The sequence below is a fragment of the Mastigoproctus giganteus genome, chromosome 9 (assembly GCF_048544385.1).
Source record: "Mastigoproctus giganteus isolate SK-2022 chromosome 9, ASM4854438v1, whole genome shotgun sequence".
Lineage (NCBI taxonomy): Eukaryota > Metazoa > Arthropoda > Arachnida > Uropygi > Thelyphonidae > Mastigoproctus > Mastigoproctus giganteus.
In genome coordinates this window covers 73,833,622-73,857,022 of record NC_143583.1, presented here as the reverse complement: position 1 = coordinate 73,857,022, position 23,401 = coordinate 73,833,622, and the positions used below count along the sequence as shown (strand labels likewise).

Sequence of the window (23,401 nt, the reverse complement as noted above, 5' to 3'; positions counted from 1 at the left end):
CAAGTTTATCTGCTGCTCCTATCATTCTCCCAACTCCACTAATCACTTGAAACTCTTTGACTTCCTCTCATTGAAACTTGAATTTCTGCAGTCCAACTTTCCTAACAGTGAAGTAATTTTCTATGGTGATTTAAATGTTCACAACTCCAGCTGGCTTCCATTTTCTAGTCAAACAGACCCAGCTGGTCAAGATGGAAAGGCTTTTGAAATTACTAATGACCTAATATAGATTGTTGATTTATCTACAGAAATACCAGACAAGGCCTCATCACACAGCCATTAAAGGTGGTACTTGATCAACAACCCATCTGAGTATGGTCAACATGAGTGGTCCTCTAGGCACCTCAGATCACAAATTGGTGACGGTTTCTTCTCCAATGGAGCCTTTTTTCTCTTGGTCATTTTCAACCTCGCTTTGTTCACCATTACAATAATGCAAAATGGGGTGATCTGCAAGATTTCTTTTCTTTTTTTTTTTTTTAAATCTTCTGATGTCACTTTTTGCTTGGACTTTGTTAGTGAAATTATTCTTGTAGGGATGAAATCTTTTAGTCAACACTCCTCCATAAAATATAAAGTTGTAGAATAGATATGTGGAAATTTGCCTTTAGCCAGTAAGTGGTTGATTGCTGGAACAAACTTCCATCTGTCATTGCGGAAGTTGACAGCTTAAATAAATTCAAGGCTGAATTAGACAAAACTTCTGGAGTGAATGGATGGGTGAAACAGGAAGGGTTTTTTTTTTTTTGGCTGATGCTATATAAGCTTGCTTTCTTGCATCATATGCCTCTACTAATGCTAAAATCTCGTCCTTTATCTAAACCTTGGTTTCCAATAAATGTGCTAAGGCTGTTCAAGATAAGAATGTTGCATATCATAATTGGATTGCATCCAAATCTCCAGGTTCATTTTCTGCCTATACAAAAGCTTGGAACAATTGTAAAGCAGTTATTAATCGATCCAAACCAGGTTTTGAACAGGTTAAGAATAGAAAACTTGCATTTGTCCAAGTGGCTGTCAAGCATTATGGTCTCTTGACAAAGTTATTGGTCACAACTTTTGTCCATCTCTATTCCCACCTCTGTCAAAACCAGATGGTTCTATTGCCACCTCAGATAAAACTAAAACTGACTTGCTAGCATCCTACTTTTCTTCTAACTCATGTATTGATATTCTTGGTAAACCAACTCCTACCAATCCCAGTACATTCCAATCAATGGTACCTGTGGACTTTCATCAAAAGGATATCAGATGAATTTTGAAGTAGTGTTGCAAAGAAAGTACCAGGTCCTGATGGTATTTCTCCACTTGTTCTCAAAACCTGTGCTCCTGAACTTACTGCTGTTCTGTGTCACCTTTTTCACTTTCTTATTCCAAAGGTGTTTTCCCTTCTGCTCGGAAATTTGCTCATATCCAGCCAGTTCCTAAAAAAGGTGACAAATCCCTCACATCCAATTATCGTCCCGTGCACTTATTTCTATTCTTTGTAAAATAATGGAGAAATCAAGTAACCGCCAAATCCTAAACCATCTGGAAACCTTCCATCTAATCAACAATCACCAGTATGGATTCTGTCAGTGTCAATCCACTAGTGATATTCTGGGTTATGTTATCCACCTATGGACAAATTCAATGGAAAAGTTTTGTGAAACTCAAACAATTACCCTTGACATTTCAAAGTCTTTCAAACATGTCTAGCACAAAGGTCTTCTAAATAAGCTTCTATCTTATGGCTTGACAACTGTTTTTTGTAATTGGGTATCCAGTTTTCTCTCTAACTGCTCACCACAGGTAATGGTAGATGGTTCTCTGTCGTCTAACTTCTCCACTAATGCAGGTGTTCCCCAAGGTTCAGGTTCTTTCTCACACTCTTTTCCTCTTGTATATTAATGACCTCCTTTAACTGACCAGAAATTCTATCGTAGTTTTGCTGATGATAGCACATTATATCCCATCTTCGAGGTTGAGAAATCTTGCTCTGCACAAACAACTTCAACTTCCCAAATAGCCATTAACAATTCCTTAAATTCTGATCTCTAAGTAATTCTTCAATGTGGCAAAGTCCTTCTAAAACTCAGTCCTGTCTTATATTTTGCAAAAAAAGGATTCTTCTGCTCCTATTCTTGGCTTTGATAAAATATTGCTTTCTCTGCAATAAAAAAAACTGGGTTTTCTCTTTTGCTGTCAGCATTACATTTCTTCCAAACAGCTATTCACTCTGTAGAAATCACAAATCCACCCTACTGTGGAATATTGTTCCCACATCTGGGGTGGTGTCCCCAAAACCTCTCTCAGGCTTCTAGATTCCATTCAAATGAGGGCAGTAAGGTTAATCAATGATTCATCTCTACAATGTCTCCACTCCCTGCCTCATAGATGTTCATTTCCTGCTGCACACGTTTTCTATAGATACTTCCATGGACACTGTTCTTCTGAATTAGCGTCTATAATCCCACCCCCTCTTCCAAACCAGTTACTGTCCAACTTCAAACTCACAGAACCAATTTTTCTTCTTCTTTATTTATTCCTTCAACTTCCATTTTCTGAAACAACCTCCCTTCATATCTATTTCCAGAAAATTACAATCTACAGAAATTCTAGTGTAATTAATGTAAACAAGAATCCTCTTTCATCTTCTCAACCTTCAACCCATGCACGGTAGTAAGTACTATATTTTCTCATACCTCTCATGCTTGGGATTTTCATTTTAAAAAAATAATAAAATAATAATCATTGTGCTACATGCAAGGGCAGTAAATAAAAAGAACAATAATGCACAGAGTTCAGCAAATAAATAAAGTTTCACAGAAATTTTGATTTCATTAACTGCTACCTTTTCTAAATGGATCTTTTCTCCAAGCTTTATATCAACAAATGACTGCAACACAATAATATCTTCAGTAGTAATTTTGAATTGCTTTCCAGTTATGTGAACAACAGCAAAAAGACGACCATGGCTTCTATTTCTGATCTGATTGTTTACAAGATCAATAACATCTACAAAAGAAAAAGAAAACTTATAAAGAGGAACATAAAATACTTTAAATTTAGCAAATCATGCATTAAACTTTAAAAGAAAATGTACTCACATAATTATAGTTAAAAAGATATAAAAATATGTTAAACAAGGCAATGAGAGATTCTTGTAATAGTTTGAGTTTCCTTAAAATCTAAGGAAAACAGATATTACATAAAGCTTTTGCAGTCAAAACTTTTCACTTCAGGTTGTCAGATGGCAGAATCATAATACAATAGCAATTGAAAGATATCCACAACTAAGGAGAAAATTCAGTGTTGGCAATAGCATCTGATTTAATACTAAGTGTGAAAGACACCTAATGTCATTTGGATGTACTGCATGGTAGACTCAGAACACTGATTTAAAAAGAGCTTAGTTTCAATGTACTTGATGAAATGGATGCAATTCTCATAAAATGTATATTACATATTACACTATTATAAAATACCTATTATAAAATCTGTAACGTTGCATATATAAAGAAAAAGCTGGACCTGTTTCTTCTATGTTAAGGAAGGAAGGCCAAGCCCACAGCATTTTTAATTCACCATTAAGTGAAAAGAATGATTTCAAAGAAATATTTCACTATATGTTTATGAAATCAGAAATGAATTATAACTACTATTGAGAAGTAAAAATCACACCAGTGTGCAATTGTACATTAACAATGACTTTACCCTAAATTTAGCTTCTTTATGTCACATTTTTGAGAAAATGAATGTTACCACTGATTCATTAAAGTAAAAAAATATACTTCAACTGAATGAAAAAAAAAAGGGGGAGAAAACATTTCCTTTAAGAAATTTGAGTGGAAACAAGGAATATTAAGGAAATAATATAGAAATGCTTCCTAAAATCAAATGTTTTCTATAAATTCATTAAATAGACTTCACATATGTAGGTTAGTGCAAATGCATCATTTTAACATAGCTATTTACCAAAGTAGTTAAAAGTAATTAATTAAATTAATACTTTATAGACTTCACATATGTCAGGGGTGGCCAACAAGTCAATCACAATCTACCAGTCAATCGCGGCTTTAATTTTGGTTGATCACAAAGAATTGTATATACAGGGTGATTCACTACCAGTGCGACAAACTTGCAGGAGGTGTAGGGGGCACAAAGACGAATCGGAATCACATAGCATTGCAGGGTCCAAAATGCCTTTGTCATGCAGTAGAGGACATTGAACGGGAGGTCGCTTGAACAGCGATCCCGCTGGAAGTCAGCATTTGCGAACCGGTTCCCGAGGCAGTAGGATGGACAAGTATTCAAACGTTGAACTGGCCGACATGCACCTCGCGTATGGAGCTGCAGACTGTAATGGGCGCGACCCTCTGCGCTTGTACCAGGAACGTTTCCCACACAGGCGTGCTCCTCATCATACGATTTTCGCATGTGTGCACAGAAGGTTACATGAGACTGGTTGTTTCACGAGAGGTACCATGAATCGAGAGCGAACGATGAGGATGCCAGACAATGAGGAGAAAGTCCTACGTCTTGCAGAAGGCAATCCGAGTACGAGTACTCGAGCGATAGGCCAACGATTGGGTATTTCCCAATCCACTATATGGAGGATACTGTCAACAAATCAAATAAGTTCATACCATCTGCAACGCGTCCAATCATTGGAGCCTGCGGATTATCCACTCCGGAGGACTTTTGCTACTTGGATTCTTCAACAGAAACAGTTGGCAAATGCTGACTTCCAGCAGGATCGCTGTTCATGCGACCTCCCGTTCAGCGTCCTCTACCGCACACCAAAGGCATTTCGGACCCTGCAATGCTATGTGATTCCGATTCGCCTTTGTGCCCCCTACACCTCCTGCAAGTTTGTCGCATTGGTAGTGAATCACCCTGTGTATATATATACATAAAAAATAGATTGGTCAAAATCTAAATGTTATTATTGCATAATAATACAAATATTATTATTAAAAATCCATTGAACCACATGACTACTCTTGTCGCCACACAGCTGCTAGGCTTGTCTTGTGAAAATTCAAGCAGTTACATTGTGGAGAACATAGAGTATGTGTCGAATTCTTATTTAGTTTACTTAATATTAATAACTGGACAGTACTTATACGTTAATTTAATACCCTTTGATTTAAAATGAATACTATGAAAAAGAGTAAAACATCATTTTAATCAAGAGTGGGAACTAGAATTCTTTTTTGTAATCATAAAAGAAAAATGTTGTTTGATTTGCAATGCTTTCGTGTGGCTGTACTCAAAAAAGGAAATTTAGAAAGGCACTTCAACACACTCCATGGTAAATACCAATCAGATTTTCCACCTAATAGTGACCTTTGACCTTAGAAAAAATAATTTAAAAATAACTTAAATCCAGATTATTCACACAACAAAATTTCTTCATGACACCTAATTTACAATCTAAAGCAGTAATAGTAGCATCATTTAAAGTGAGTCATCTTTTAGCAAAAAAATGCAAACCATTTTCTGATGGTCAATTCATCAAAGAAGCATTTTTTTTGTTTTAGGAATAACAGATTCTCTTTGAAAATTTTAAGAACAAAAATTAAATTAAGAGTGCTCTTTAAGATCTGCAATTATCTCTTAGATACTGTGATGCGACGCATCAAAAAATGAGTAAATATGTGAGTGAACAATTGTGTGCGCATATTGCTTTTCTTTACAACTGGATGAATCTACAGATGTCAGTAATACAGCTCAATTGCTCATTTTTATTTGTATGGTTTTTGATGATTCTACCACTAGAGAAGAACTGCTGGGTGTGGTTTCATTAAAAGAAAGAACTAGAGGCCTTGATATATCTAACACATTCAAAACTTTTATTGAAAAAATTAAATTACCATTGTTTGTATCAATAACAACATATGAAGCTAAAGCAATGACAGGGCATCTTAATGGATTCATCGCATTGTGAAAAAGGATGATGAATTCCCAGATTTTTTGAGTTACCACTGTATCATCCACCAAGAAGTGTTAGCCAGCAAAAGATTAAATACTAAAAGTGTTATGGACATAGTGAACTCCATCAGAGGACAATCTCTTCAAAGGAGACTTTTTGTAGTTGTAGTTGTAGTAATAGTGGCATGTGATGCAAGAAAGCAATCGTATGAGCTTATGCAGCATCAGCCAAAAAAAAAAAAAAAAAAATTTACACAACCATTCCCTCTAAATGTTTGTCCAGTTCTTCCTTAAATTTATTTAACCTATCAACTTGCACAACGACAGTTGGAAGTTTGTTCCAGCAATTCACCACCCACTGGCTAAAGGCAAAATTTTCAAAATGCAACTCGATGAAAATGAACCAGATCTGATTTACACAAAGATGTGAGGTGGCTGAGTCGGAGTGAGTTTCTACAGATTTCAAATTTTAAAAAAATTGTCAATCAAAGGGGAGATTATTATCAGCAGCTACAAGATAGGGAGTGGTTGTGTGATCTAGCTTTTTTGTCAGATTTTACCAGTAAATTAAGAGGTCTGAATTTGGAATTACAAGGAACAAATAAAAATGTGGGTGACATGATTAGTAGTATTTCTGCATATAAATATCAATTTTTGGCAATGCCAAGGATCTCAAAGAAAAAAAATTCGATGATTTTGCAAATATGCAATATCATTTGCAAAAATATCCTGTTTTTGAATTTATTAGTGAGAAATATGTTTCTGAAATTGAGAAAGTTGTGGATGATTTTGAAACCAGATTCAGTGATTTTAAAATAATTGAAGACATTGTTCAATATATTTCTTATTCATTTAATGTCGACTTAGATATTAAACAAATTGCAGAAGAAATCTGAGATTTTTCATGTGGAGAAAATATTACTTGAAAAAATAAAATTATTACATTGTGAAACAATATCTTCCTAAAAGCCAGATCATCAGAAAGACTTTTGGAAATATGTTTGCCGAGAAAAGTACCCAAATGTAAAAAAATGCAGTGAACTTTTAAATTCCTGTTGTGGTTCCACATATCTATGTGAATCTGCCTTTTTTGTATTTGAAACAAACAAAGAATCGCCCTACTCTTACATACTTGCATACAGAAGATTCTTTATGGTTGGCCTTATTACAGTATATCCCTGATTTTGAAAGGACATGAAGATACAAACTTCACATAAATTAAAAATTTAAATACATGTGAATTTAAAATAAGAATTCTGAATTGTATTTAAGTATTCAAGTTCTCATCATCAAAGCAGAAGGGGTTTGAGTTGTAAATTACCCATGGATCAGGCTAGCGATGGTTTTTGATAAGTAGACTTCATACGAATACTTCATTTTAAAATTTATAAACATTTTTCAATAAGTGTTGATTGACTTTTTTAACCATGTGCAATGAAATTCTTCAGATGGTAGATCGCATGCACATTTTGAAGGAAAAAAGTATATCGCATCACAAATTAAGTTGGCTACCTGATATATATAAATCACGCAGTTATTTTCTTTGCACTCAATCACACTAAAAATTATTTCAACAAAATGACCATCAAAATATATGATAAGAATGGAGTAGGGATCACCTGAATATTAAAGTTAAGAAATTATGTTTTCAACACCACAAGTTTAATAACCATACTTCAGACTTCTTCTTCTTCTTTAATGCTGCCGAATGGCGTTTGCGACTTCGTTTTGATATTGTTCTCTGTCTAGCGCTGCGTGTAGAATTTGTGCTGTTGTCATGTGAAGCCAGGTGTTGATGTTATCTAGCCATGCCATTTTCGGTCTGCCTGGGCGTTTCTTGCCTTCGATCTTTCCCTCCAGGATGAGTGGTAGTAGGTGATATTTTTGTTGGTTCCTAGCGATGTGACCTAGGTATTTGCATTTCCTGCTGATGATGGTTTTGAGCAGGTCCCGTTCCGTGTGCATGTCCTGCAGGACCTGTGCGTTGGTTATCTTGGCTGTCCACGGAATTTTCAGCATTCTTCGGTAGAGCCACATTTCGAAGGCCTGGAGCTTTTTTGTAGTGGCTGATGTTAGAGTCCAGGTTTCTACACCGTAGAGCAGTATTGGCCAGATGTAGCATTTCAATGTGCGTAATTTGAGCATGATGTTCAAGCTTCTGTCGGTGAGGAGGGTTCTCCATTTGGTGAACGCCTGCCTGGCTTGTTCAATTCTGCTTTTGATTTCGGCCTCATGGTTCAGCTGGTCATCAATGAGTACTCCGAGATACTTGAAGCGGTGTATTTGCTCTAATTTTTCATTGTTTAGTTTGATTGTGATTTTGCTTGCAGTCCTGCTGACCTTCATCACCTTTGTTTTCTTTTTGTTGATTCGTAGGCCCCATGCTTGGCTTTCTATGTCCACTTCGTTCAAGATGGTCTGTAAATCTTGTTCTGAATCCGCTATTGGTGCTGTGTCATCGGCATATCTTAAGTTATTGATGTAGTGTCCGTTAACTTTTATGCCGACGTTCTTGTCAGCCAGTGTTTGGTCGAAGATCATTTCCGAATAGATGTTAAAAAGAATGGGAGATAATGGACAGCCTTGCCGGACGCCTTTTTTTATTGGAATTGGGTCTGTCAGGTCGTTGTCATAGCGAAGCCGGGCTGTTTGATTCCAGTAGAGAGTTGTAATAAAGTTGATATCATTGTTTTCAAGCCCAAGTTTTCTCAGTCGGTCAATTAGGCGGTCGTGGTCTACTGAATCGAAGGCTTTCTCGTAGTCAATAAAACATATATACACGTCTTTTTGATGTTCATAGCACCTTTGTAGCAATATTTGTAAACAGAAAATTGCTTCTCTGGTGCCTAGTCCCCTGCAGAATCCGAACTGTGTGTTTCTAGTGCACTTTCGCACTTACATCTTATCCTTTGCTGAATCAACTTCAGAATCAACTGAATCAACTTTTGCTGAATCAACTTCAGACTTCAATGAACAAATTGTGTTTAATACAACAAACACCCTTTCTAAAATCAGCAAAATCATTTTAGTTATGTGATTAGTGTATTGAATTTACACATAACAGTATCCTTTTCATATAGATTTAAAAACCTTACACTCACCTAGTTAGACCACCAAATGAAAAGAAATCTTAGTCAACCAAAATTATAAAATGAATTGACTCAGACCTGAAACGATCATATAAAACTTGCCAGTAGCTTTCCTTTGAGCTCTCTGAGCAGCATCTAGATATGAATACTAAAGGGGCAGTTGGCAGTCTGACTAGTGTTATAGAGATTTTCCCATCATGGCTTGAAAATGGTCCATATTGAGCTGTCTGGCAAGGATTCAGTTTAAAAGTATATTTTGGCAACAACTGCTTTCATCAGAGTGATGACAGAGGGTAGACATGAAACCAGGACAAACCATTGTCAATGATATACAGGAATAAGGAGGTGATTATCCCACTGTACAAGGCAATAGTTAGGCCACATCTTGAGTACTGTATACAGGTCTGGAGGCCTCATTTTAGGATGATCTGCTGGAATGGATGCAGAGAAAGGCAACACGATTGCTGAGGGGAGCAAAAATTCCATTCTGCAAATTACACCATCTGGAAACTAGGCAACTGTGAGGTGATCTGATTAAGGTATTTAAGGCTTTAAATGAATTGAGAAAGCTCAATGGTGATGACAGTCTTCCTCTTGCTGCAACTACACACATATATCAGATTTTGTCATAATAAACATAAGAGTTTTGGAGACTTACAAAATACTTAAACAAATGTTTGGTGATGATCTGTTGAGAAGGCTGTCACATATTTTCCTTCCCAATATAGATCTTAAAAAAAAAAAAAAAAAAAAAATATATATATATATATATATATATACACAGGGTTATTCAAAATTAAGTCCGGGGTTCCAGAATTTTTTTTTGGAAAGCACACGTGTCATAATCATTTGTAGCCATCTCGAAAGAATGCATAATATCTCAAGTTTCGCTCCCATGTTCGCTCGCGATGTTTGGTATGCTGTACGGCTAACCACCAGATGGTGTTGTACGCATACCGCCATGCAGTCGTTCGTTTGCCTGTGACGCCAGTTCTGCTCTGTTGTGACATGGCTTCAGAATGTAATGAGAAAGCTTTTACTGTGTTGGAGTTTCATGTAAGTAAATCTGTTACCATTATGCAACGCCACTTTGCTGACAGAGTGATTTTTACTGATGAATTGACCTTCCATTTGTCGGGGAAAGTGAATAAGCAGAATGTGCGATTTTGGGCGATTTCACTAAAGGCTCTCATATTGAACATTTATGGGGTATGTAAAAAAACTTCATTACTATACTTGCATTCTGGAAATACTTCTTTCTTCCTATGTCTGCTCATGTGTGTACAGGAATTGTTTGAAACCCCGGACTTCATTTTGAATAACCCTGCATATATATATATATACTCAGGAAGCCGCTGCTTTACAAGATTTCCAATTAACGTTTTTTGAATTAGCACAGTTTATAAATTGTTACCAAAATGTATTTAGCACAGATTAAAATTCACTTAACATGTTTTTTTTCCAGATAGTTGCCCAATAATTGCTAAGAAATTATTCAATGATACATGCAAACTTTGTATGCCAACTATGCAATGGTTTCTATAGCAACATGAGCAAACACATTTGCCTTCTGTAAGTGTCGATTCACCACTGTTTCAGTGAGCCACCCGCCCACTGTTGTATACCATGTGTTAATTCTCTGCTGCGTTATTATTGCAAGCATTTTTATATTAAAAATTAATTATTCTCAACCCTTAACTATGGATAAAAGGATAAATGAAAGAGAGTGCCTGTACTAAAAAGAAGCATAAAGGTATAACTTTAGAACAAAAACTTGAAATAATAATTAGAAGATTCGAACGTGGTGATAAAAAGGCTGATCTTGGCCAAGCTTTTGGAATGAATGCCACAATGGTGTGAACAATTTTGTTTCAAACATCTTTGTTCTCCTTTATAGTTAATATTGGCAGTAAAAATGGTTATTTACAATAGTTATTATATTTGATTAACACATTTTCACTTAATACGGCACCTTAAAGAGATACATTAACTGTGTAAAGCAGGGGTCCCCTGTATATATATGTGACAACCACACATTAGTCAGCAGGATTAAACCTTGACCAGTGTGGGAATGAGCAGCAAACAGGTACTGTGCAGCATAGGAATCCCTTTCCGTATGAACCTTCATTCCTACCACTTGAGTTGGTAGTTCTCTCACTCCCCCCACTTCGCCTGGTGGGAAAACTCCTACCAATTTCTCTCTACCCCTTTACCCCCCACTTCCTGTCTTTTCATCTTTTCACTTTCACTTTTTTTTTTTTTTTTTTTACTGGGCTCTCCTTGTCTGTAGCCTTGGCTACTACACAGTTCACCCCACCAGTGCTTTACATTCCCTACTGCCCGGCCTGCCTCCTTGTGGCGCTGGAAAGTAAACTAGAGGTTTTTGTGTGAAAACACAGGCCCCTAGGCTAAGAGGCCAGAAGAACAAAACTCCACACTAATACTACACAAAACCACTAACCTACATAAATCTGGCCTTTACAGAGTTTTGCATTGATCATATTGTCTGATGCAGAGTTGGGGGAACCCCCCGAGTGCCACATTACTTCACCAAATTCAAAGAAGGCAGGTCAGTTCAAACATCAAATTTTTGCTGCACACTGCTCTTGTTACCAACAATAGTGGTGAGCTGCAAAAATTTTCTGTAAAACACATTCAATGGCAGGATGAAGAGCTCACAACTTTCACATGTAAAACTTCTCTGTTCAAAATTAACCACATATTGCTTGGAATTTTTTTTATACAGTGAAACAGTCAACATGGTTATGTATCCTGAAAGAGGTGAAGATACTGATAAGGGACAAACAAAGAAGTAAAATTTTAAATTGACAAATGCATTATTTTAAACTAAAGAACTTATTAAGGAACTGGAACAAAAAAGTTTCATTTTTAGGCAACATATTGCATGGGTATATAATATACAGGAGGTTTTGTAAAAAAAAAATAAGGCATGGTTAAAAAAATTATAGACCATTCTGATGACAAAACTTATAATTCTGGTTCTCACCAGTCAATGTCAAGCAAGATGTAATATACAAGTTATATTACACACTGGAAAACATTAAAATTTGGATTTCATAACACCTTTTAGATAATAAAAATCTTAATTATTTATTTTGCATGCGTTCTAATTTTTCTTGCTAAGGACCTGAAATCCAGAATGTCCTTGATCCCAAGCTTTACAGACAAGGAATCTGTTACTGTGTGGCAAACCTACATCTTGAAAAATGTAATAAATGCAGTGTACATAGTGAAAGGGGAAGGGGCAATAAGAACTCTCTTCATTAAGCTTTCCTAACCTTTGTTTTATTAATCAGATTGTGATAGTTATAACGTTGCTTATCTACAAATCCCATTTAGTATTTTTGTATTATATAATTACCTTTAGTAATTTTTTTATCTGCATCTGTTGTATCTACATCCTCAGGAACCAATACTTTTGCATGGTATGTATTTTCTTGACTGATGGAAGCTTGTGGCCTTGACCGCAAAGTTCTGACATGAGCATAAAGAGGACTAAAAATTTGTGATGTTCTGCTGATTTCTAAATAAATTAAATGAATTCAAATAAAATAGTGAAAATCAATATTTCAATTTTAAAAATAAGTAGGCATTTGCTTATCCCAATACAATACAGTTAAATGTCAAATTAAATGTTCAATTGCTACAAATAAAATAAAGTGGAAAATAAATATTTCAATAATATACAATTTATTTCACTAACTTCCACACAAAAACAAAACTGTATAAGAATATCAAACAAAGGCTTATGCATGTAAGGCAATGGGGGTGACCAAGACATCTTGATTTTTTTAAGATTATACCAATTTTGGGCGTTACTGAGTCCGCTCCTCGGTGTCCCAAAACTTTTAAGCTGCTGATTTTCACATAAAGCCATTTTTCTTAAATGGGTATACATAAAATTAATGATATAAAATTTTAATAATTTAGCATGCTGGTTTAATAATATAAACAGGAATACAAACACATCACACATTTAACAATTAAAGTGATAGTCGTAATGCATCATAGTTTGTAAACATCATAGTTTGTAATGCATCAGTTTGTAAACTATATACACTCGTGCATGTACCTTTTATTAACAAAATAGCATGCTAATGTACCTAAAACAATCAAGCAAGCAGTAGTTTTATAATTACAACAGAATCTTGCTAATACAAACTCAATTAATAAAACTTCTCATTACAAAGCCCATATCAATCCTTTGATAAAGGATACATTTTTCTACATAAACATGTTTGTTTATTACAAAATGCAGTTTTATCCCCTGAGAAATAATTTGTTATTTTGTATAGTAAATAAAAAACTTGCTTCAATTGTAATTAATTAAAGTTTAATTTATTCCAAAAAAAAAAAGTTTGAAGAAATTTTTGCAATGGTAAAAGCTTAAACAGCTATTCCAGGTCACTGAAGAGTTCAGGATGCAATTAGGCCTAGAGAAATTAAAGACCTATGGACTGCATCAAGGACATCCAGTCAGACAAAACTACCAGCTGAAGAGATTGAAACCATGACAGAGGGAGAGCCATACAAATATCTTAGTTCTGTTAGGAGACTCCATTGTCAGGGAAATGGAAAAAAAAATTTGTAATAAGAATAGGTGGACAAGAACAGGGATATGTCTACCAGAAGCAACAATTAATGATGTCACCAACAGATTGTCAGATTTTAAGGGAAGTGGAGGGGGTAAAGACAATATTATTATTCATGTGGGGACTAACGATATTAACCACACACAATCTGATGATTTGTTAGACAAATATAGGACCATGCTGTAGAAATGCCACGAGTTAGGTCAGAATGTCTATATGTCTGCAATTCTGCCCAGGCGTGATAGGAGGGATTATGTGCTGAAAGCCTTGTGGACTATGCAAGGCTTTTTGGGGAAAAATTTTTATCAGCTTGGCCCACACCCTTGTAGGTAGAAGGAATCTGTTTTGTAGAGATGGGATACATTTAAACAAAGGTGGTGCAAAGATTTTTGCCAGTATTATTGAGGATACCTTAAGTTAAGGTTCAGGGAAACTGCTAATCTAGGGGTACAGGGGTAATATACATGTTTATCTGATGATATTGGTCAAAGTAATGCTTGCATATACCTCAACAGTTCTTGTTTGTTACCACAACAGATTATATTAGCAAGATGTTCTGAGGGCAGAAACGAGGGCAGAAAAGAAGAGAAGGGAAAATCAGATTGGACCCTTGTGTAATCAACTTGGGATAGTATTAGATATCCCAGCTAATGTTGCAGATGAACTCAACAGTTACTTTGCATCAATATTTACAGAAGAAAAACCCTTTATGTCAATGAAAAATTATGGGAGTGAAGTTGAAAAATATGTAATTAATGATATTGAAATTTCACATGATTATTTAATCAAAAACCTTTGAGCCTACAGGCAAGTAAGGCTCCTGGGGTTGATGGCACATATCCTGTAATTTTTAGGAAGGCAGCAAGTGAGTGCATTGGTGCCTCTGTAGCCAGGTGGGCAGGAGCAGCAGTGCATAGCACACTCTTCTTGATTAGACCAGGGTTCGAGCCCATGACCACCAAATACGGAAAGGTCAGGGAATGACCACCGCATATCCCCGGAGCAATATGGTCTTAGTTGCTAATGCTCCTAAAAACCAAACAACAACAAGTGAGTGCATTGAACCATTAAGACTAATTATGAAAGCATCACTGGACTCGGGAGAGATTCTGTTGGATTGGAAAAGTGCCAATGTATTGTCAGTACATAATTCTAAGAGTGTAGTGGGAAAATACCAACCAATCAGTCTAACTTAGTAGGAAAAATCATGGAGGCAATGCTCAAGGGTAGAATTCAGGTTGATTTAGATAGAAATGGAATTCTGAATGATACACAGCATGGTTTTGTAAAACAAAAATCATGTTTAACATCATCATCAGCCATTTTCAATTCTCTACAGGATGAAGGCCTCTCCAGCAACTTTCCAGTTCCTTCTGTTTTGAGCACTGACCATCCATTTAACAAATCGGGTTAACTATTTTGACAGGGTCACTCATGAGATGGATTTATGGAATAATTTTGATACCATTTAAATTTCAGCAAAGCATTTGACTCAGTCTCACATGGGCAGTTACTTTATAAGCTGGAACAGGTTAGAATCATAGTGAAAATCCTTAGATGGATAGCAGGATAGCTTCAGGACAGGAGGCAGAGGGTTGTGATAAATGGTTATTCTTTAATTGGGTTATGTAAGAAGTGGGTTTCCCCAAGGATCAGTATTGGTACCACTGCTGTTTTTAATTTTCTTAAATGACACTGTTGAAGGGATAGAGGGTGTGATGTCTAAATTTGCAGATGATGTAAAGATCAGCAAAGTAGTTAATGATCGCCGCCAAATAGATTGTTATTTGTTATTTGGTTTTTAGGAGCATTAGCAACTAAGGCCATATTGCTACGGGGATATGTGGTGGTCATTCCCTGACCTTTCCACATCCCCCGTATTTGGTGGGCACGGGCTCGAACCCTGGTCTAATCAAGAAGTATGTGCTACGCACTGCTGCTCCTGCCCACCTGGCTATGGAGGCGCCTCCCCGCCGCCAAGTAGAGCTTCTTTAGTGACAGCTATGCTTTAATTGGCAGTAAAGCAATAAAGTAGCAGCTATGCTTTAATTCAGCAAAATGCAAGGTCATACACCTGGGGAACAGCAACCCCAAAAGAACTTATACACTTGGTGGAGCTGAACTAAAGTCAGTAGTGGAAGAAAAGGCCTTGGGAGTTATGATACGTCAGATATGAAGTTCTCCGAGCATTGTAGACAGGTTGCAAGGAAGGCCCATGGTGTCCTATCGATGATTTATTGAATGTTTTCTAGTAGAGATAAGGATGTCATAATCTCATGAGATAGGGCTATTGTTAGACCACATTTGGAATACTGTGTTCAAGTATGGACACCACACCTAAAAAAAAAAAAAAAAAAAGACATCAAGCATCTTGAAAGGGTCCAAAGACAAGTAACTCGCCTGGTGAGATTGGCAAAAGGGCGTTCATATGAGGAAAGACTTCAAATATGTGGGTTGCACAGCTTGGAAACTAGGCACCTTAGAGGAGACTTGTTTGAGGTGTTTAATGCTCAGAGAGGCAAAAGTAAAATGAATGAAGGCAAAATTTTCGTGATTATAAATGATTTTAGAAATAGGAGACATAAATTCAAGTTACGGGGGGAGGGTATATTTAGACTGGAAGTTTTATTTCAGCCAGCGAGTTATAAATTACTGGAATAACCTTTATAGGTGGTTGAGGCTGACAGTTTGAGGAATGCAAAGGTCAGCTAGATAGTTACCTATGGGAGGAGGGAAATGCATATGTGTTCTATTTCCTTTTCTTTTATTATTTATTCCTTTTTATTTAATTTTATTATTTTACTCTTTTTTTTTTTTTTTTTTGGCTGGTGCAGCATAAGCTTGTTGTTTGTTTGTTATTTGGTTTTTAGGAGCATTAGCAACTAAGGCCATATTGCTCCGGGGATATGCGGTGGTCATTCCCTGACCTTTCCGCATCCTCCGTATTTGGTGGTCACGGGCTCGAACCCCGGTCTAATCAAGAAGTGTGTGCTACGCACTGCTGCTCCTGCCCACCTGGCTATGGAGGCGCCGCAGCATAAGCCTTAGGCTTCCTTGCACCATATAGGATTTATTAATACTGATCTGGAAATGATGAAGGCCCATCAGTTAGAACACAAGAAGATCAAAGCACACCTCACTGAGAAATACCATCAGACACTTGAGAAGACTGCTAAAATAAAAGCTGAATGGCAGAAATATGGGCACAGCCATAAACACTTATGCAGCTCCAATACTAACATACTCCACTGGGATCATAGATTAGACCAACTGAGCTGGAGGAGATTATGAAATCGACCAAGATAATGATGACCAAGTGGTGCCTTCCACTCAAAAGCAGCCATCGAGAGTGACCATAGCCCGTAAAGGAGGGAGGGGGCTGACTGACCTCACTGAACAAGAGAAGGCAATTAAGAACTTGCAGGATTACTTCCAAGAAAGATTGACAAACGATACACAACACTGACACAAACAGAAGAAACAAAGACAAAGTTGAGTGAAGGCAACACTCCATGGCAGACACTACAATGACCTCCATCAGGACTACACAGATATGATGGCTTTCAATGCTTGGCTCATAAATGGAAGGCTCTTCCCCGAGACCAAAGGATTCATGCTTGCCATCAAGAGCCAGATTATCAACACCAAGAACTACAGGAAAACAATGCCTAGCAGAGTCATATTAGTACCTGAGGCAAGAATGAAAAATTGCATCCTCCCAAAAAAAAAATTATAAAAAAAATTGTTTTTTTATTAAAAAAAAAATTACTTATTTAATATACATTTCTGGTACACGTTTTAATAAAAATAAAAGGATGACAAAAAAATAAAATAAAAACTGTTTAAAGTGATTTTTATTCTCACAAGCAGTATTTATTATAATATATAACAAATTTGTCATTAATTTCAAAAATAATAACATTATTATAATACTTGAAACAAATGTTTCATCAAAAATATCACAAATTAGAATAATTTTGATTATAAAGAAACAATTTTCTAAATATATTTAAAATATTTATTTCTAAATATTTTTAAATATTCAGTTTTTTATTAACAGTAAAAAATTGCATATAACAGATAATCCAGTATATTAAAAAAGATGAAATATTTGTGTACTCCAAGCAGAATTCAAAAAAAAAAAAAAAACTTTTTTTGATAAATTAAAAAAAAAAAAGGTTAGACTTATCAGTCGTGAGCTACAATTTTTGTTATAACTAGGGGCAGTACTACTGAAAGGTTAAGGAAACATTAAGCAAATTATTGGAGAAGATTAACAGAGAGGTATTTTCTTTTTTATTATACAGTAATAGCCAAAAAACAATCATGAATGATATAATTTTTTTTTTTTTACTGAAATTGCATAAACTTATATCATTTTACTTTTACTCTGAGTCATGTATAAGTATTAGAATTAATTGTACAAATGATGGAAGAACGCAAGCTTATACAGCATCATCTGAAAAAAAAAAAGCCAATTTCTCTCACATCATCTATTCATCCCTTCTATCATTTTGTTGTCTCATTCACTGTTGAATTTATTCAACCTACCCACCTTTACAACACCAAATGGGCATTTGTTCCAAAAGTGATCATCCCCTTGCTGAAGGCAAATTTACACACATCTACTCTGCAACCATCCTTCTTCAGTTTGAATTTATGTCCCCTAAATGTGTGTAGTCTGAGCAAGAGGAAGGACTCCATCAGCGCTAACTGATAAGCTTACTCGATCTACTCAATTCTTAAACACCTCAATCAATCCTTGCAGGTGTCTAGTCTCCAGATGCTGCAAGTTACAAAACTGAAGCCTTTCCTAGTAAGAGCACCATTTTGCTTTTCTCTGCATCTATTCCAACATGTCCTTCCTAAAATGAGGCTTCCAGACTTGTATGCAATACAGGTGTGGCCTGACCAATGCCACATAATCACCTCCATATCCTTGTTGGAAAAAATTCTATATATCATTGGCAAAATTACATAAGCCGTCTTGGCAGCCTGTCTGCTCTGCTTAGAGAACTTCACATCTGACTGCACAATTATTCCCAAGTCTTTTTCATTCTCCACTTCCTTGAATGTGGTAGCACATATTTGATACATTAATCTGGAATTACTGCTCTCCATATGAAGTACCCTGCATTTGTCAATGCATAAAACTTCAATTGCCACTTGTCAGCCAATCTTCCTAACTTGTCTAGTTCTTGTTGCAGTAGCATATCCTGATACTGTTATCAATCACTCTGCCAGCTTTCATATCATCTGCAAACTTCGACATTAAACCTGATATACCTTCATCAATATTGTTAAAAATATAGAAAATAACAATGGGCCAAGCACTCTGAACCCTGAGGGACTCTGCTAATATCATTAATCCAAGAAAAGCAGTGTTCACTGATAAACACAGTCTCCTCCCACTTAACCATCCCTTTACCCATAACAATGTGGATAAGGCAACCCACCCTGCTTGCACAAACTTTAAGTTCATGCCTGCTCTCATAATTAACTCATTAGTGTTGACTGTAGTACAGGCAGAAACCACTGCTGTTGTTGTTATTGTTGTTTTATTGTGCACTGGCATCTAAGGCCATAGTGCCAAGTCGAGGCAGAAACTGCTCAAAAACACTTCATGGTCAGTAAGTTTTTGTGGCATGAAAGAAATATCAAAATTATATAAATTCTTCACAAATAGGGTCTACACACTTGCCATCAGATATTATTACTAATTCTCAATAAACAAGTAATAAAATCTGAGGGAAAGTGTAGTTGGTGGTATTTCTCCAACCTAGATAATCACTTTCGCAGCCCATGCCTCTAAATTGCGACAACAGGAGTTAAATTCAGAAATTTTGAACAGCAACAATATCTGTTACTGATGTAAGCACCTATATGTGGAAGCATAAGCGGGATACGTTGGCGTTCCTCGGACATTCCAAGGAACGTTCTTGGTCAACAGGCAGGGTCACTTAATTGCTTCACCGGCAGAATGATGTTAATTGCAATCAAACCCTAATGTTTATGCATTAGGTAGTCTTTAATGCCACACTGGTCCGATTTTTATTACTTTTACACAAAAATGCTTTCGAAATCGCTGAATATGAACGGAAATGGGGAAATATTCGAGTTTTTAGAAGCATGAGTGTGAGTACTTAATAACATGAAACTGAAATTTTATTTTATGTGGAGTATTTGTCGCAGACATTACTATAATATTGTCTATATTGTCACTACACGAATAATGGTATAAAGGTGTAGTCAAAAGTTGCAGTTAGTGTCTAAACCACAATACTTGACTACTTATCAGTTTTCTTCACTGCATAATCGACTTTTCTTTCTTTTGTAATTTTTTAACTAAGAATTGCAAAACACGGGATTCACGAATTAGTTACATGTGGTTCCGTTAGCATTCAGCAGCTGAGCGGTTACACAGAAAAATCAAAAGGTCATCCTTACGCTTCACCCAGATGAAATAACAGTGGTGTTAACATATATCATAGAAACACTGATAAACTTACCTATACCGAATGGTGCTTGTAGCATACAGCTCAAAATTTTGCCATGTAATAAACCCAATATTTTTGAAAATGAATGAACAGCCATAATGTTAAATCCACACGCCATCCAGCGTTGCCAACTTTGGCAAATGGCAATATAGTACCACAGAGTAGTAACATTATTATTGTATGTACTGTATTTCAAGAAAAAATACAGTATACTCTTTAAGTTTTAATATCTAAACAATATTCTTTAATACATAACAGTTGGGTTATGAACTGACGATGCAGCATGTTTTTTTTTTAGTTTTTTTTTTATTTATTTATTTTTTTTTAATGCCCTGCTACTTTATAGGAGGCAGCAAAGGAAGTAAGCAAACCCTTAGCCATAATTATGAGAGCTTCTTTGGACTCAGGGAAGTACCCATAGACTGGAAATGTGCAAATGTGACCCCAATTCACAAAGGAGAATCAAAGGCTGACATAGACCTGTGAGTTTAACTTCTGTTCCAGGAAATTTAATGGAGGTACTGCTTAAAGAACTGCAGGATCATCTAGACAAGAGTTTAGTTCTAGCTCGGATACAGCATGGTTTTGTTAAGGGGAAGTCTTGCCTGACCAATTTGATTGGATAATATGATGCAGTCACAAAAGAACTGGGCGCAGGGAATAACTTTGATATTATACATTCGGATCTTAGAAAGGCTTTTGATACTGTTGCACATGGAAGACTGCTGCACAAATCGAAGCAGTGTGGCATTGGAGACAAATTGCTGCTATGGATAAAGAGATGGTTCAGGGGGAGAAGACAGAGATTGGTAATCAATGGACACTGCTCTTCGTGGACTAATGTTATTAGTGGACTCCCTCAGGGTTCAGTTTTGGGTCCATTATTGCTTTCTGTGTTTATAAATGATATTGATGATGGTATATCAAGCTTAATTTGCAGACGTTACAAAGGTTGGCAGGGTTGTTACGGACACTACTGACGCTATGCTGCTGCAACAGGATCTGGAAAGGTTGAGCAGATGGGCTGAGAGGTGGCAAATGAAGTTTAACATTGAAAAATATAAAGTACTACATATGGGAAACAGCAACCCCAGAGCAACGTATCAACTCTGTGGTACTACACTGACAGTGGTAGAGAATGAAAAGGCCTGGGGGTAATTGTGCAGGCAGGTATGAAGTTCTCTGAGCAGTGCAGACTGGCTGCAAGAGTAGCTCATGGTGTCTTGTCAATGATATACATGGAATTTTTCTAGCGGGGATTAGGAGATAATTATTCCCTTGTATAAGGCAATGGTCAGGCCACACCTTGAGTACTGTATACAGGTGTGGAGGCCTCATTTCTGGAACGAGTACAGAGAAGGGCAACAAGATAAGTGAAAACAACAAAGGGTTGCTCTTACGGAGAAAGGCTTAAATTTTGCAAATTACAGTGTCTGGAGACTAAGCACCGGCGAGGTGATCTGATAGAGGTGTATAAAGCCTTGAATAGTTTGAGCATGCTCAATGCCGATGAGATTCTTCCTCTTGCTCAGAATAATCACCTGAGAGGGCATAAATTCAGATTGAGGAAAGACAGGTGTAGGATAGATGTGCGGAAATTTGCCTTTAACCAGCGGGTAGTTGGTTGGTGGAGCAGACTTGCATCCCTTGTTGTGGAAGTTGATAGCCTAAATAAATTTAAGGCTAAGCTGGACAGGTATTTAGAACGAACGGACGGGTGAAATGGAAGTGGTTTTTTTTTTTGTTTTTTTTTTTTTTTGGCTGATGTTGCATAAGCTTGCTTTCTTGCATCATATGCCTCTACTAATGCTAATGCTAATGTAAGCAGCTAATTAAATGCGCTCTGTGCAAAAGTAAGTAGTCACGTAGATTTTGCAAATTTGATAGGTGTTATTGCTGGAGCAAGTTTAGCAGGAGCCACAAGTGAGAAAACAAAGGAATCACTAGGGTGTAGAAAGCAACAACAATCTGAAAGTGTATAAAATAGTTTTACGACGAAAGGAGATACGGCTCTGAAAGGAAGAAATCTGGTAAAACGTTCGTGCTCCGAGAACGTGACTGGTGAAACTTAAAACGAATTGTGCTTTAAGTCGGTGTAGGTGTAGCGCACAGCAAATAACTGAAAAGTTCTATTTCGACAAAGAAAACCCCATTTCCAACCAAACTGTGCAGCGGGAGTTGATATTGTTGCTGTTGCTGGGTGTTAGGCGCATGGGCAACTTAGGCCATATTGCACCATAGATATTACATCTGTACGTTATGTGTGTTCTGTAGTCGATTTGCTGTTTTTTTTTTTTTTTTTTTCTGGACGAAAACCAGAGTTGTCGGAAGAAAAAAACATGCTGCCTTGCTTCAGACTGACAAACTCAGCCACATTGTGAAAAATACCCCAAAAAAAAGTTCCTTCCGTCATTGACAGAATTCGAGTACAGGTCTTTTCCACAAAGCTGAGGGGAATAATCTGGAATTTGTTAACGAAAACCACCATTAAACCGTTTAACCAAAGCCACTTCTTAATGCGAAAACTCGAATGAGTCGACTGGTGTTGTGCCTCTAAGACTAGACTTTCACATTGGAACAATAGAAAAAAGATCGTGCAGTTTAACGAGTCTTCATTTACACTTTTCACTAATGGTAGGGTGAATCTGTGGTGTGTACCACATCAAGCCATGCCTTCAGACTGTCTCATGTCCACCACTGAACAGCTCGAGATTGTATCATGATATGGGGTACATTCTGTTGGTACAGGTCATGTCACTTAATGCTCCAATGAATATCTGTGTTCTGTCATATCAGACGAACTTAACCCTGCAATGCTTCCTTTCTACGCAGATCATGATAGATTCTTTCAAAATTTCCAACGTCCATTACGCCCCCGCCCCAATTCTCCTTCAGTTCGGAATCCAATTGAGAACGTCTCGGATTGTAGTACAGTAGTAGTAGTAGTACTAGTAGTAGTAGTAGTGGCATGTGATGCAAGAAAGCAAATGTATGAGTTTATGCAGCATCACCAAAAAAAAATCACACCATTCCCTCCAAATGCCTGTCCAGTTCCTCCTTAAATTTATTCAACCTATCAACTTCCACAACGACAGATGGAAGTTTGTTGCAGCAATTAATCACCCGCTGGCTAAAGGCAAATTTCCGCACATCTATTCTACATCTGTCCTTTCTTAATTTGAATTTATGCCCCCTTAGGTTCGTAACCTGAACAAGTGGAAGGATCCCATCAGAATTCAGCGTGCTGAACCCATTCAAGGCCTTATACACCTCAATCAGATCACCG

At 36.7% G+C, this 23,401-nt stretch overlaps 1 protein-coding gene across 1 annotated transcript in view; it reads right to left on the bottom strand.

The window, feature by feature from the left end:
- The window catches only part of mRpL21 (mitochondrial ribosomal protein L21), a 44,739-nt gene extending 24,477 nt beyond the window's left edge, over positions 1-20,262 (bottom strand). Inside the window, exons 1-3 of the mRNA XM_090381477.1 lie at positions 20,128-20,262; positions 12,388-12,549; positions 2,834-2,997 (exon numbers count right to left, since the gene is read on the bottom strand). Coding sequence (XP_090237603.1) covers positions 2,834-2,997; positions 12,388-12,549; positions 20,128-20,233 — 432 coding nt within the window. The 5' untranslated portion in view covers positions 20,234-20,262. The remainder of the gene's footprint in view (positions 1-2,833; positions 2,998-12,387; positions 12,550-20,127) is intronic.
- Positions 20,263-23,401: the final 3,139 nt, after the last annotated feature.